General features: G+C 28.6%; 1 protein-coding gene across 1 annotated transcript; it reads left to right on the top strand.

Annotated features, from left to right (window-relative positions):
• The first annotated feature begins 11,751 nt into the window (after positions 1 to 11,751).
• On the top strand, positions 11,752 to 13,981 carry LOC112720703 (BOI-related E3 ubiquitin-protein ligase 1). The gene is made up of 4 exons (XM_025771744.3): positions 11,752 to 12,650; positions 12,727 to 12,803; positions 12,877 to 13,193; positions 13,293 to 13,981. The coding sequence occupies exons 1-4, from the start codon at positions 12,604 to 12,606 to the stop codon at positions 13,836 to 13,838; spliced, it is 987 nt and encodes a 328-aa protein (XP_025627529.1). The 5' UTR covers positions 11,752 to 12,603; the 3' UTR covers positions 13,839 to 13,981.
• Positions 13,982 to 14,279: the final 298 nt, after the last annotated feature.

Raw genomic sequence — 14,279 nt, 5'->3', positions numbered from 1 at the left:
TGCAATATTAGTTCCTAAAATTTTATCTATTAGTAATGCTATAAAATAGCTTTTGATAATCACAAGCCAAGTACAATATATGGGAAGTAATTAAATTCAATTTGCTTTATCGGTAGACCTGTTTTCTTTCACTAGTTATACCTACCTACCGTTCCACTATATATATTTTCAAGCTTTAGTTTATATATATAACTTCCAAAAAGAAAAGAAATCAAAGTGAAAGCGAAGATCAAAGGCATGATAGATGGAGAATGCGTTCATTCACAAGAAGCACATCATAGGAGCCTCTTACATTTGTAGAACGTGATTTGTTGATAGGTTTGTTTTGGTTGGGGGTGATAGTTCATTTCACTAGCTAGCAATACGGAACTAAAAAATGTGAGTCACCAACCTTAATAAAAAAGGATAGATATATGATCATGATATAATATGATATGAGATTAGTGCAATATAATTTTGTTCTTAATAATTACGATAAGATATTGGTCGTGCAAATTAATCGCATATTTAAGTTGTCAAAGATATATATTATTTATATTTTGTTATCAGTTTTAAGTTTTTAAGAATTTTATAATTATTCAATCTTTATTTATCTCAAAAAAAAAAGTTAACATAAGACAAATAAAAAATTTACAAAATTTTAGACAAAACAAAAAAAATCCTGCATAAAAAGCATATTAGAGATAGATATAATTATTTATATATCTTATATTATCAGTTTAAATTTTTTAAGAAATGATTTGATTGACATAAGTTTAAGCGCAATTAATTGGCTCTAAGTAATTAGCTGTATCCAGAGAAGAAAGACACATATACGCGATTGTGTTTATGTTTGTATATAAGAAAAATATCATGGTACAAATCGCTAAGAATTTGATGCTCACAGCACTTGCCTTATTGTGTGATAATCTGGGTGTTATTGGAAGGGATAAAGCCAACGAAAGATAATAATAAAATAAACAATTACTATATGTGCACTAAAAATAACAGTTTTAGTGAGGCAAACACATCAATCTAACATCTCAAAAAATTGTAAAAAAAAATTACATTGTTAGTTGCACGTAAGCTTTAAATTAAATTAGCACAGACAATTAATAAGATAGTTATCTAGCGTTTCTAATTTCTTGTAATATAATTATTGATAGTATAAGATATTTTAGATTGTCATCTAGGTATACATCAAAATTTATACATGTATGTATAATAATGATGAAATGACAAAACGTTTATGAGAATGGCATAGCCAAAAACAGGTAATGGATTAGCTGTGAAGCAGTGGTGGGGAAGGTGAAACAAGTTGGTGCCATGTAATAAGCAAATTAAAAGGGACTTCATCATAAGCATTAATTAATTAAATAAATAAATTGTGAGGCCAAGAAAAAGTAATTAATAAGCTAAGAAAGACAAAGTGATAGAAAACCCTAGAAAATGAAATGAAAGGACTAGTTTTGGTTGGAAATGTGTGTGGGTCAAAGAAATCGGGAAGAACTAAGTTAAGCAAAGTAGTTGTCTTCAACCACACAAAATGCTCTACGCCTTCATCACGCTGACTCATATTCATATACTTCATATAATTTTTTCTTTTTCATATCCTTTAATTTTTTTTTTAATTAACAATATACGTAAGTCAGAAATTATTTTTAATATGAAAATAAAAATATTATTTTAATTGAATATTGATATTTGAAGTATATTATAATATTGTAAATGTACAGAAAATACCAATACAATACGAAGGAATGTATAGTTATAACTTGATATGTGATGGTTAAAATATTGACACATATTTAATACACACCATGTGTATTGATCTTTCACTTATAAAATTTACCCACATGTAATTATATCAAATAATTTCATTTTAAACAAAAATACTAATATTTTTTTATGTAAAAAAATTAGCATACATGAGCAACATATTTTTATAATTACATACATGATACATGAGCAATACAAGGCAAAAAAAAAAAAAAAAAAAAAAAAAAACAAACAAACAAACAAAAGAAATACTAAGAAATTATCAAAATTTATTATTTTTTGTAATTATTTAAGTATCAATTTAATTTTTTTAGTTTAATTTTATTAGTTTAGTAATCCAACAACATATTTTATCTCATACTTTTAAATATTAATGACTAACGGATGATAAAAAATAATATATAAATGTTGATGATCTTCTAATATTCTTGAAAAATCAATTCATATTACTTCATCCTTAAAATTTATTTTAAAAAAAAGTAAACTATATTTTTTTCAATATTTATAATTTTCTTCAAAAATATTTTTAACATTAAATTACATTTAATTTTATTCCAAACACTTTTTATTTGTGTCAAAATTATCTCTGAAAGTTAACTCCATCTAGTTCATCGAAAAAAATAACATTAACCACATTTAAAATATTAAGGATAAAATTAAAATATTTAAAAAAATTTGATATAAATAAAAAATACTAGAAATAAAATTAAATTAATAAAAAAGATTATACAGATAAAATTAAATTAAATTAATTAAATGTTAGGGATATTTGTTTGAAAAAAAAATCGTAAAAGATGAAAAATATATTTTACTAAAAAATAAAATATTTATTTATTTCTTCCCCTCAAGTTTAATCAACATTTTGAATTGAATTTTCGTAGTTTTCAGCTGAATCCAGAATAATGTAGAGACTGTTGTAGAGCATACATACGATAGATCAGATATTATGATGATGGGACCAAATTGCTGTTTAAATATGACTAATAACCAATGTTCGTTTAAACAAATGAAAAGAGTAGTACAAGTTACGAAACTAACGTATCTATATTCTTGGCTTGGATGGGGCAGACAAAATAACATTTAAAGAAAAAAAATGATGATGAATTCATGAATTGGTTTTCCAATTAATCGTGCAAATAATAAGAAAGAAAATAATAATAATTGGCTTGTTTCTTAACCCAAACCCCAAGAAATTCACCAGCATCAAAGAGACCAAAATAAAATATAGAAATAAACAAATGAAGATGGAGAGGTTCCAAAGGACATTGTCTAGGCATAATCATAGCTGATCCATCTGAGCATATACCTTTAAAAATTTTGCAGTAATTAAGAAACAACCCGCTTGACCTGCCACTTTCATGCATTGACTCCATTATTACTATTAGTATTAAATATTATGAATAAAATATAAAATGTGTATATGGCAGGTATCAAACATTTCACCATGGCTTTGACAACTCCACCGAATCGGTTGGATCAATTTAGTTAACCGCGAATCAACTACTGGATCAGTTTACTTTAAAATAAAAATTTCAAAAATTATAAAAATCAGTTAAAAAGTTAGTTAATCAATTAAACCGATTTCATTTTTAACGATTAATCGATTTATTATAAATCACAAAAAATAATTTTTTTTAAAATTAATTTAGATTAAACCTTAATTAAATTTTTTAAATTATTAAACTTCTAATGTTACTGATTTTATGATCAATTTTTGATTTTCAAAACTTTACGTTTCACACAAGAATATTCATATAGACACTTAGTAATTAACAATAATAGTCTTTAAAATCGTTAGATCAAACCCCATTTGAAACGTTGAATATAATCGAAAGAGTTCCACATCTTTTTAACACCATAGACTGTTTTTCTAGATTCATTTTTGGATTATGCATACATAATATATCATGATATCTTTCACTTCACCTAATATTATAATTGATCATTTTCTGTTCCATTGTGAACACAAATTAATTTGTAAATATATGAGGGCAAACAACTAGGATGCTGGCCCAATCTTGTTTTTAGGACAACAATTTCCATAATTACAGGGTAATAATTGTCAAACCTATGCATCTAAACATAGAATCTACTTTTCAAAAAACATAAATCCAAAATCCCATTTTTATTAATCACATCTTGCATCATATTATTATTTTATTTTCCATATCTTATTTTGTGAATGGGAAAAAGGAGACATTATTTTAGAATATATCTATACTTTATATGTGAATGGGAAAAATGAGACATTATTATTATTATGGAGCTAACCAATAAGCTTAATCAACTGTATATAAGACATTTATATGTGAATGGATTGTTGCTACTATTTTTTTGTGGACTATATACTCCTTTTTTTAATAAGTGTTTTTTTATTTTTTAAATTTATAAAAGTTAATATATTTAGAAAAGAAATTATATGTAACGAACTACAAAAATTTTTAAAAAATTATCACCATAAAAATTAGTTTATATAATAAGTGAGTCTAATATTTTATAAGATTTTTTTTAGGTGTTGATCTTTTAATGTGAGACTCTTTACTTTTTAAGTATTGGTCAGACGAGATTTATAATATTATTTAAGTTAAGTATATTAATCTTTTGATGTAAATCTAAAAAGTAAAAGGAATAGTTGTTTTAAAAAACAGGAAATACAAGATAATGCAAAGGAAAGAAAAATAAATAAATAAATAAATGTGTTAATGCATTAGGAATTACGAAGGAAACAAGGGAAGGCAGACAACTGTATATAAGCAGAAGCATTATATGTACTGAAACAATAAACAAACAAAACAATGTGCATATGGGGGAAAGTGGGGCTGTCCTCATTAAGAGGGTTAAGAAAACTATGTAACTATGTAACTATGTAAATGTCATATATATTTGTCATGCAGAGTTGTAAACTTGTAAAATATTGGCATAATAGAAACTAATTAAATTAAACAATTATGGTAATGTATAAATTTATTTTTCTTTACAACCAATACACTCCTACAAGAAGTATAAAGTGAATTATATGCTCACATTTTGTATTTTCGATCTATTATTATATATATTCTCATGTATGATTATGTTATAGTGATTACGATGATTGTAATATTTAAAAAAAATATTATTAGAATTAAAGTAATTTTTTATTATTAAATAATGTTTTTTTAAAAAATACTACTTAAAAAAAGTGTTATCAAAATATAAAAAAAAGTATGACTTTAATTTTAATAATATTTATATACTAGTCAAAATATTAATTAATTATTCAATAAATATTTAACTTTTTCATGTTATTATTGTGTAAAATGTGAAATTAATTCATTTTTAAAGAAGATGATAATAAAGTTCATCAAGAAAAGCCTAACAATATATTGTAATGGGAATTCTATAAGGAGAAGGATGAAGAAGTAGCGGACCCTATGTTAATTGGGGTATAAGCAACGACAAAAAATATGCAATGCCATTCCAATTAAAACACTCACAATGAACTTCTTTGCTTTCACTTTCTCCTTTCTCCCTTTTTTTAGTGCCTTCTCTCTTTCTTTGTCACTCTCCTCCATTAATTAAAGTTAGAAATCCTTCTTGGTTCTTGGGTGAGATCACCCATGTATACCGGCTTCTATCTTTTTCTTATTTAAGGGATTATTTCATCACTCACTAACCTTAAATTAAAGACAAAAAATATTAGGTGGTGAATATTTTTTATTTATTTTATATTTGATTTAATATTAACCAATATTTTATTTTTTTAAATTGAAAGTGTTAACCTCCTATGATATTCTTCATATACTATATTTACTATGATTAAAGAAAAAAAAAATTCACGGTCATGGTTAGATACCAAATAGAAATGGTTCATATTTTCCAAATAAATAAGTAAGGAAGATAGAAAGAAGGTGAAGGAAATGACTAATAATCAAGGTTTTTTTTATGATAAATTTGGAGAATAATAAAAATAGAGAAAAATTTGTTAATATAACCGTTAAATATTTATATTTTAATATGTAAATTTGTTTTAAATGAGTTATTAGTAGATTTTTATAAATTTAATTTTAATGTAATAAAAGTGTAAATATTTTTTTATACATATATTAATCATATAACTAGTCATATAAAAAAATATGTGCTTGAATATTTATGTAATAAATAGTTTACACTATCAATACAATAAAATTAAATTCGATTTTTATTAACTTTAATAAAACAAAAATTCTTTAATAGCATCAATCATGGAATCAAATCACCATCAATTACAAACTTTATCTTCTTAACTTATATAGGTATATATGAATAGAGAACTCCTACTACATACCAATTATTCAAATAAAGTTAATTAAAATCTTGATTTTAACCTACCCATCACCCATGCACGCCATTGGTTATGGAGATGGCTGACCTGCCTATTGAATATGTGTACTAGTTACCCCTTAACAACCTTAGCTTTGTCATGTTGATTTGATTTATGTTTTCACAAGATGCATGTTTGCGGTAATAACATTTACATGACGTGTGGTGCAGTTTCTTTTCACATTCCAATAAATAAATAAATAAACTTGATCGGTTTATTTGTTTTAGGCGTTTATAATACTATTATCTAATCTAATTCATATATTTTAAAATTATCACCCAAGTAGTGAACGTCTTAATTGTATAAAATATGAATAAGGTTAGGAATCAATAAAATAGTAATGAATTCACTGCTAGAAAACAATAGTTATTGATGGATTTTTTTGACTGAATTTTATTGTCAAATATACTGACAGATTTTTGACAAATTTTTTATTAATATAAAAATAAAAAAATTTTTAAAATTTAAATTAAAATTTTAATTTCAAACTTTTTTAAAGATTTGTCTGTAATCAATTAATACATCTGTTGAAAATTTTAATTAGGACTAATACCTTTGGCACAAACATAATCTGAGAAATGTATTCACACAAAAATACTATTCAGTAATTATCCTCCTTTGCTATTCTTCCGTTCCAGGGTTTAAGTGTGCCTTCTCTCATCACTACTTCTTCTCTCTTCGTCGGAGGTTTGTCATCATCTCTTCTCGTTGCTGTTAGTTCAGGTAGACCTCCGCCTCCTCGTTTTTTGTCCTAATCTTTTCATTGTGATTCTGTTCTGATTTCATTGTCTCTAACCCTAGCCCTAACCATGTACCTTCCCTATTCTGCTTGAAGTTGAAAATCAAAGAATATGATCGATGAGAGCTCTTATGTTTGCAAATCAGCTGTTGCTGCTGCAGAGAATAAATTTTCTAAATTCTAAGGTATGAATTTTGTATATTCCTATAATTTGTGAAATCTAACACATAATCATTTTTATAGTTGTGGTATAGAATGAAGTTTATTTATGAACTATATATCTAAATTGCTAAAATTTTTTATATAGAATTTGCCTGCATGTTCTTGTTCCTTCTTGTTCTTGTTATGATTCTGATTTTGGCTCTTTCTTCTTGTCCTTGTCTAAATTTGTTCTGTTATAAATTTGCTGAATTGTTTTTGTTCTAATTCTAAATATGCAATTATTTTAAATGTGTCCAATTGCTTTTATCTGAATTTGCTTTATTATTTTCAACAATTATTAATCTCCTCTATTAATACTATATATTTTGGCCGATTCCTCCCAAAGTCACAAGAAACCACAAAATCTCTTCTCCACAAGCCTCAAGGTCTCCAAACCAACTCAACCAGCTTTAATCACCAAAATTTTATTCCAATTTCACCAATTTGACTTCAACTTTATATATATTCAACCTAATTTCATATAATTTCACACATATTCAAATTTTCAATACCCTAATCTCATAACATTGAAAACTTCAAAGGGGATAACGGTTCCTTACCTTTACCCACAGATAATTAGATGAAACCCATTAATTACCCCAAGCTAGTTCAATCCTAAACCATCAAAACACTAAAATTCTCAATACACTTAAGCCACAATTTGTGAAATTGAAGAGAGTAGGGCTGGGTGAGAAATCTCGAATTTCTTATTATTTTTTTTGGATGAATTTAAAGAGCTTGACAAGACGATCGTGTGGCCGCAAACAGTACGGCGATCAGAGTTTCAGATTGAGAGATATAATCAAGAAAAGATTTGGGGAGATAAGGTTTTGTTCCTGTGTTCTTTCCTTGCCCCCTTTCAGCGTGAATTGCCTGAATGGGAAAGGGAAATGGTTGAATGTTGTGTTATATATGTTGTGTTAAACAAACAAATCCTAAATCATATAATTTATTTTAATTTCTTTATCGTCAAACTATTTTTTATAAATTCTTTAACTGATTCTAAATCATCATCAAATTTGAAGCAACAAACAACTTGAAAAAGAAATTAAAGCACCAAAAAATATTACCAAATAAAAGATTAAGAACAAATTAATAATAATAAAAAAATATATAATGGAAACTTTATTAAGCAACCTAAATGAATAATCAACACAAATCAACAGTAATTAATACTAATCCTACTTTATAATAACTAATAACAAGTAAGAATAGCAGGAGCTTCTGACCTCACACCGGCGCCAAGAGGAAGAAGAGCAGAAGTGGCGGCAGAAGCGTTTGCAACAGCGATAGCGGAGGCATTTGCAGTAGCAAGGACAATAAAATGGTGAGATGGTGCCGTCGGAAGGGGTTGCTAGAGAGAAGGATGTTGACACAATATGGAGAGAGAGAGAGAGAGAGAGAGAGAGGGAGGGAGGGAGGGAGGGAGAGAGGGAGGGAGGGAGAGAGAGAGAGAGAGAGAGAGAGAGAGAGAGAATTTGCGGTTCGAATTTAAGGCACATATATGTATGTATGTATTATTCTGTTATAACTCTTTGTTCGATTTTTTATTCTTTTTATTTTGAATATGTTATCAATACTTTTAGTTTTGCTTGCTATGTCTTGTGATAATTTTAATAACTCTGTAGTTGTCAATACTCTGCTCAACTTCACTGGAATTCAACAAAGCACAGAAAAGAATAACAAGCAGCTAGAGCTTGAAATGAAGAAAACAACAGACGATGGCAAAAAGAAGTGTGATAAGAAAAGATAATACCGACAGCAATTTGGACCAACAACGTCCAATAAGCGATAATTGGATGTAACACTAGCTTCAACAATCAGAACACACTAAGCATGACTAGAAATTTGAACAAAGAAAAAATGGTCTCATGATGTTAGGGAGTGCATGTATAGTGACGCAATATTGTTAGTTCTGATATTGAGATCTTAGAAAAGTAAGTAGAATGACCAAAAGGGTAGTGAAAAAGCACCAGCTATTTAGCTGAATGTTGTTTATTTTTTGAAAATGCGATAAACTTGTTTATTTTTTTAAATATTATGAATGTTTTAATATAAGTTAGATAAAAATTGGATGAAAATTTATCTTGATTAAATTTATATTTATTTTTTATGAAAATAAGTTTATCTTGCAATAAAAAAATTTAAAAAAAATTCTGCTTTACCATACTAACGGATTTACAAACGAAAAAATTCGTCAGTATGTAGTGTTGTAAATGCTTTTCTAGGTTCTAAATACCGACAAAAAAAACTATTAGAAAGTTTGACGTCAGTTACTGACATTAAATCTATCAAAAAATATGATATTTATAGTGAAATGGATGGGACGATTACCAAAGAAAAATCTGTCGGTAACAAAAAAATCTGTCGGTAAATAATTTTCGATGAGGCTTTACTGATGGACAATATTTATAGTAACTAAAAATTTGTCTATAATAAAAATTAAATCTATCTATAAATTCCTTTGTAATAAGCAGTTTTCTAGCAGTAATTTTAGCTAAATTATTATAGATTATTAAATAAGATTAATATGAAATTTATTTAAGATGAGTTTTTATTTAGATTAAACTTCAAATATTTTTCTAATTAAATTTTTATATGTTTTTATTTTTAAAAATTTTAGATTTATTTATGTTAAATGTTGACAGTAATATTAACTGTACTATGTTACCTCACAAAATTTTTTTCATAAAATATATATTGGCCATATGCCCGCATGTGTAAAATTTAAAAATGATCTAATCTAATTATTAATAGTCCTTTATTAACTTTTTGCTGTTTTTTAAACCATTTCTCTGAGCAATCTAAATATAACTCTATTTAATTATGTCAGTATTAAAACACGTTAAAATCCTGTTGTTATCCTCAATAATTAGCTAATCCAGCTATCATATTTTTGTTTTTTGCTCAACCTTTCATGATTTTACAAAGGTAATTATAATCCCTAAGGAATCTAGCTACATTCCTTTCGTGAAGGCGTTATAGAGATCCGAAAATTGAAAATATAAATTGCAGATCAAGTCACATAGGAACTTAAAACAAGATTGTAAACAGAGAAAATACCGATAATTATTTCCATTGGTTTTACACCTAAAAATAAAATAGTCAATTTTGTTACAACTACACCATGTCATGTTTGAAAGTTTCCATTCTTAATTTCTTTACTTCCATTGCGCTATACTAATGGGATACTATAAACTTTGCTCTACGTTTAATTTGTTCTTTATATTAGGTTATTTTGAAATAGTCATGTGTGAAACTCCTTTTAAATAGCAAAAATTCCTCTCCAAGAAGAAGGAAATTTATTTAAATTAGCAAAGAAAGAAAGAAAGAAAATTCAACACACAATATATAGTTCTTCCAATGAGGCATCTAGATCGGGGATGTAGTTTAATTCATTCATCGTTTTCTAAACACAGCTGTTTCAAAGAGTTTGAACTTGAACATTCAAGAGCCAGTAAAAAAATTTGAACTCAGCGTTACCATGCATTAGCATTTGCTTTTTAATTAAGATTTAATCAAACGGTAATTAATTAGTAAAATATACTAAATATAAGTTTGGGGGTTTGCGAATTTAATCTAAACAAATGAGTTAAAACTGGAGTCAGTTACAAATTTAATCCAATGTAGTGGCGTGTGTTTCAAACAATGTTAATGTTAAATTGTTAATTATAGCTTTTTATGTGTCGTCTTAATTTTCAACAATAGATTCAAAGCTCTTAATTTAAGTGTTGTTACTTAATTTGTTCTTTATACAGTCTATTATTAAGAAGGTATAAAAAAAAAAGGCAAAATACGGATTACGTCAAAACCAAATGATAATATTAAAAAGACAAAAAAAATCAGGTTAAACAGTCTAACATTATTTTATATATGATAAATAAAATGTATTAAATAAAATTAAAAATAATAAATTTTGACTTTTTTTGCTAAAAATGTTTATTTTTATTTTTTTGAGACAAGAGATATCGTTATAGAATTCAACTATACGTAATACTTATTAGTTGTTTGGGGATAAAAATTTGCCACGTATATCATTTAATCAAATTTTATATTCTTTAAAGTATTTTTATTTAAATGTTGTTAATCCACAATACTGTGAAAATTAAACAAGGGTAATTACGTATAAAAAAAAAGGGTAATGAAGCAATACAATGTGAAATAATTTTTACTAATAGTGTGATAAATATTTAAAAGTATATTATAATTACTTTTAATCCAATATATAATTTAGTATGGTAATGCATACACTTCATATTTTACTTTTATAAAAAGAAATTCCATCATTATACCTTAGCATAAGGGTGGCTGTTTGAGTTGATTTTTTTTTTTAACATTACTGAAAAAAAACCCACTTTTGCCTTTACCTTCAACATAAATTAATATCATTTATACTATTAATTACTATATATATCAAATTGATATTATCTAAATTAAAAGGGTGTTTCAATAATAATAATAATAATAATAATAATAATAATAATGATACAAAATACGAGGCTAATATTAGGAAACAAAAATTAAATTAAAATTTTATATTGTTTTTTATGTAAAATATATTAGACTAAATTATATTTTAGTATTATATTTGATTTAAAACAAATATAAAAATTAAATAACTAGACAAAAATAATTTTTAAAAAAAACATTATTAAAATTACGTTCTCTATCACTAAAAATTTCAATTCTATGTATTCTTATTTTCTGAACGTACTGCTGAAATTTTGTGTTCCTAAAATTTTAGATTCAATATCCGAGTAGCTCAGTTACCTGCATTGGGAAGTTGCCTGAGAAAAAAAAGAAAAGGAAATCCCTAGCTATATATATAGAAAAAGGAGTAGTTGTGGTATTATTCCGCGTGGGGTGTGCCCCCAATGTCTGAGACGTCTCCGATACCCAAAAATACGAATAAGGATAGAGAGAGACATAGTGCTGTTAATTCCTCTATTTTTTTCTTCTCTGTTTGGTTTCCAGGTGTTAATTAGTGTTACTTCAATTTTCCGTTTTCCCATTATGTTTATCTAAATATATATGTTCCTAGAAGGGTAAAAAATAAAAAATAAGAAAACAATTTTGTTGGAATTTAATTAGAAAAGAATTGTTAGGAAAGAAAGAAAAGGTAACAGGTAAGAAGTAACAAGAGACGCATGTATGTATGGGTGAGTCAGTCATATACAAACAATAATAATTTCCATTGGCAGAAATCTGCGTACCCTCCAACAACAACAATAACAACAATACATCACCCATTTACCAACGCCCTCCTTCTTCGTTCACACATACCCACACACAAAACTAAGCGCACTCTCTCTCTCTCTCTTATTAAGTCTTGTCTAAATTAGCAATATAGGTGAGATTGATACATATATGTAGAGTGGAGGAAAGTATTTAAATAATAATTTGGGGTGTGTATGTAAGGGGAATAAGGAGATAGATAGCAAGGAGGAGACTAGTTGTAATTGTAACTCAAGAGAAAAAGAGGAGGTGCTAATAAGAGGCGCTTAATCAAATTTTGCATCTATCTAATACAAGAAGAGAAGCAAGAAGGAGGAATTCAAGTATATTGATGGCAGTTCAAGCTCAGTATCCCTCAAATATTCTCTTTCTAAACAGGTTCCCATTTCTATATATGCCCTGTTTTGTGTTTGTGTTGAGTCATGGATTCATACCCTGTTATTGGATTTAACAGAAACAACGGGCAAGAAGGACAGCAGGCAGCAGGACTAGTCCTTGATCAACCAATCTTATACAACAACAATCATGGAAGTACGTTTCATCTTCGCAAACCACAACTTTTAATTTCTCTTTTTTTCTCCTTTCTAAATCATTTCATTTCCAGGTGCTAATTCTCGAAAGAGAACAAGAGAGGCCACAGTTCACAGCAACAGCAATGTTGTCATGAACAATAATAATAATAATAATCCATTGATACCTTTCGAATCCCAACCTCCACAACTCATACACCTTTCTCAGCTGCACAATAATGTGGTCTCAACAGGCCTACGCTTATCCAACTCTACCATCGACCAACAACAACTTCTTCATGGATCTCAATCTTCATCTTCTTCTTCTTCTCTCTTATCTCTGTTCTCACAAGGATTTGCTTCCCAAATCAAACAACAAAGGGACGAAATTGAACAATTCCTCCAAGCTCAGGTACCAAATTATTCATTCTTTGTTTTTTTTTTTTTTTTTTGTGTGGGGATAAAAGTTCAAAGCAACCAATCATAACGGGTGTCCGGAAAACTTCTTCAGGGGGAGGAGTTGCGGCGGGCATTGGCAGAGAAAAGGCAGAGGCATTACCGGGCGCTGCTGAGCGCCGCGGAGGAGGTGGTGGCACGGCGGCTCAGGGAGAAGGAGGCGGAGGTTGAGAAGGCCACACGGCGGAACGCCGAGCTGGAGGCGCGTGCCGCGCAGCTCGCAGCGGAGGCGCAGGTGTGGATGGCGAAGGCGAGGACCCAGGAAGCGGCGGCGGCATCGTTACAGGCGCAGCTCCAGCAGACCATGATGGCCTCTGCTGGCGCCGCCACACACGGCGGAGATGACGGTGGCGCCGGATTGTCATGCGCAGTTGAGGGACAGGCGGAGGACGCAGAATCAGCGTATGTGGACCCGGACAGGGTGGTGATGGTTTCGGCAGCGGCGGCGCGTCCAAAGTGCCGGGGATGCGGGCGGCGCGTGGCTTCAGTTGTGGTTCTGCCGTGTCGGCACTTATGCATCTGTACGGAATGCGAGGCGCACTTCCGCGCGTGCCCCGTTTGCCTTACACTCAAGAATTCAACCGTTGAGGTCTTTCTCTGATCAAAATTTCATCATTTTTTTTTTCTTTTTCTTACCACACAATGAGTTTGTTCATAGCAATGGCCTTCCCAAACAGGTCCTTACTCAACCACCAAAAAAGTTGAAAGAAAAAAACAAATTATAAATAAAATTACATTTTTTTCTCCCTGCTCTTTTGAATTACCTTTAGGGTAATTGATTGTACATGACTACTTCGTTAGGGTTAGGCGTTAGTACTGGCATTTTCTTCTTTATGTTCTTTTTTTTCTTTTTTAATTTTGTTTTTTTTTTCTTTCTTTTAAAAATTTTATTTCGTTGACATTAACTTATTTATATATATTCTTTTATTTTTCTTTCGTTAACTAGTGTTATTTTTTGTGAGAATGATAAAGTGTTTTTTTTTTTTACCAAAGATAAGATATTCGAACCCGCAACCTCTTAATTGAGTATGGAGAGATTATG

Source organism: Arachis hypogaea, chromosome 11, assembly GCF_003086295.3.
Source record: "Arachis hypogaea cultivar Tifrunner chromosome 11, arahy.Tifrunner.gnm2.J5K5, whole genome shotgun sequence".
Lineage (NCBI taxonomy): Eukaryota > Viridiplantae > Streptophyta > Magnoliopsida > Fabales > Fabaceae > Arachis > Arachis hypogaea.
Note: the sequence above shows the minus strand (reverse complement) of the source record. Positions and strands in the feature narration are given on the sequence as shown.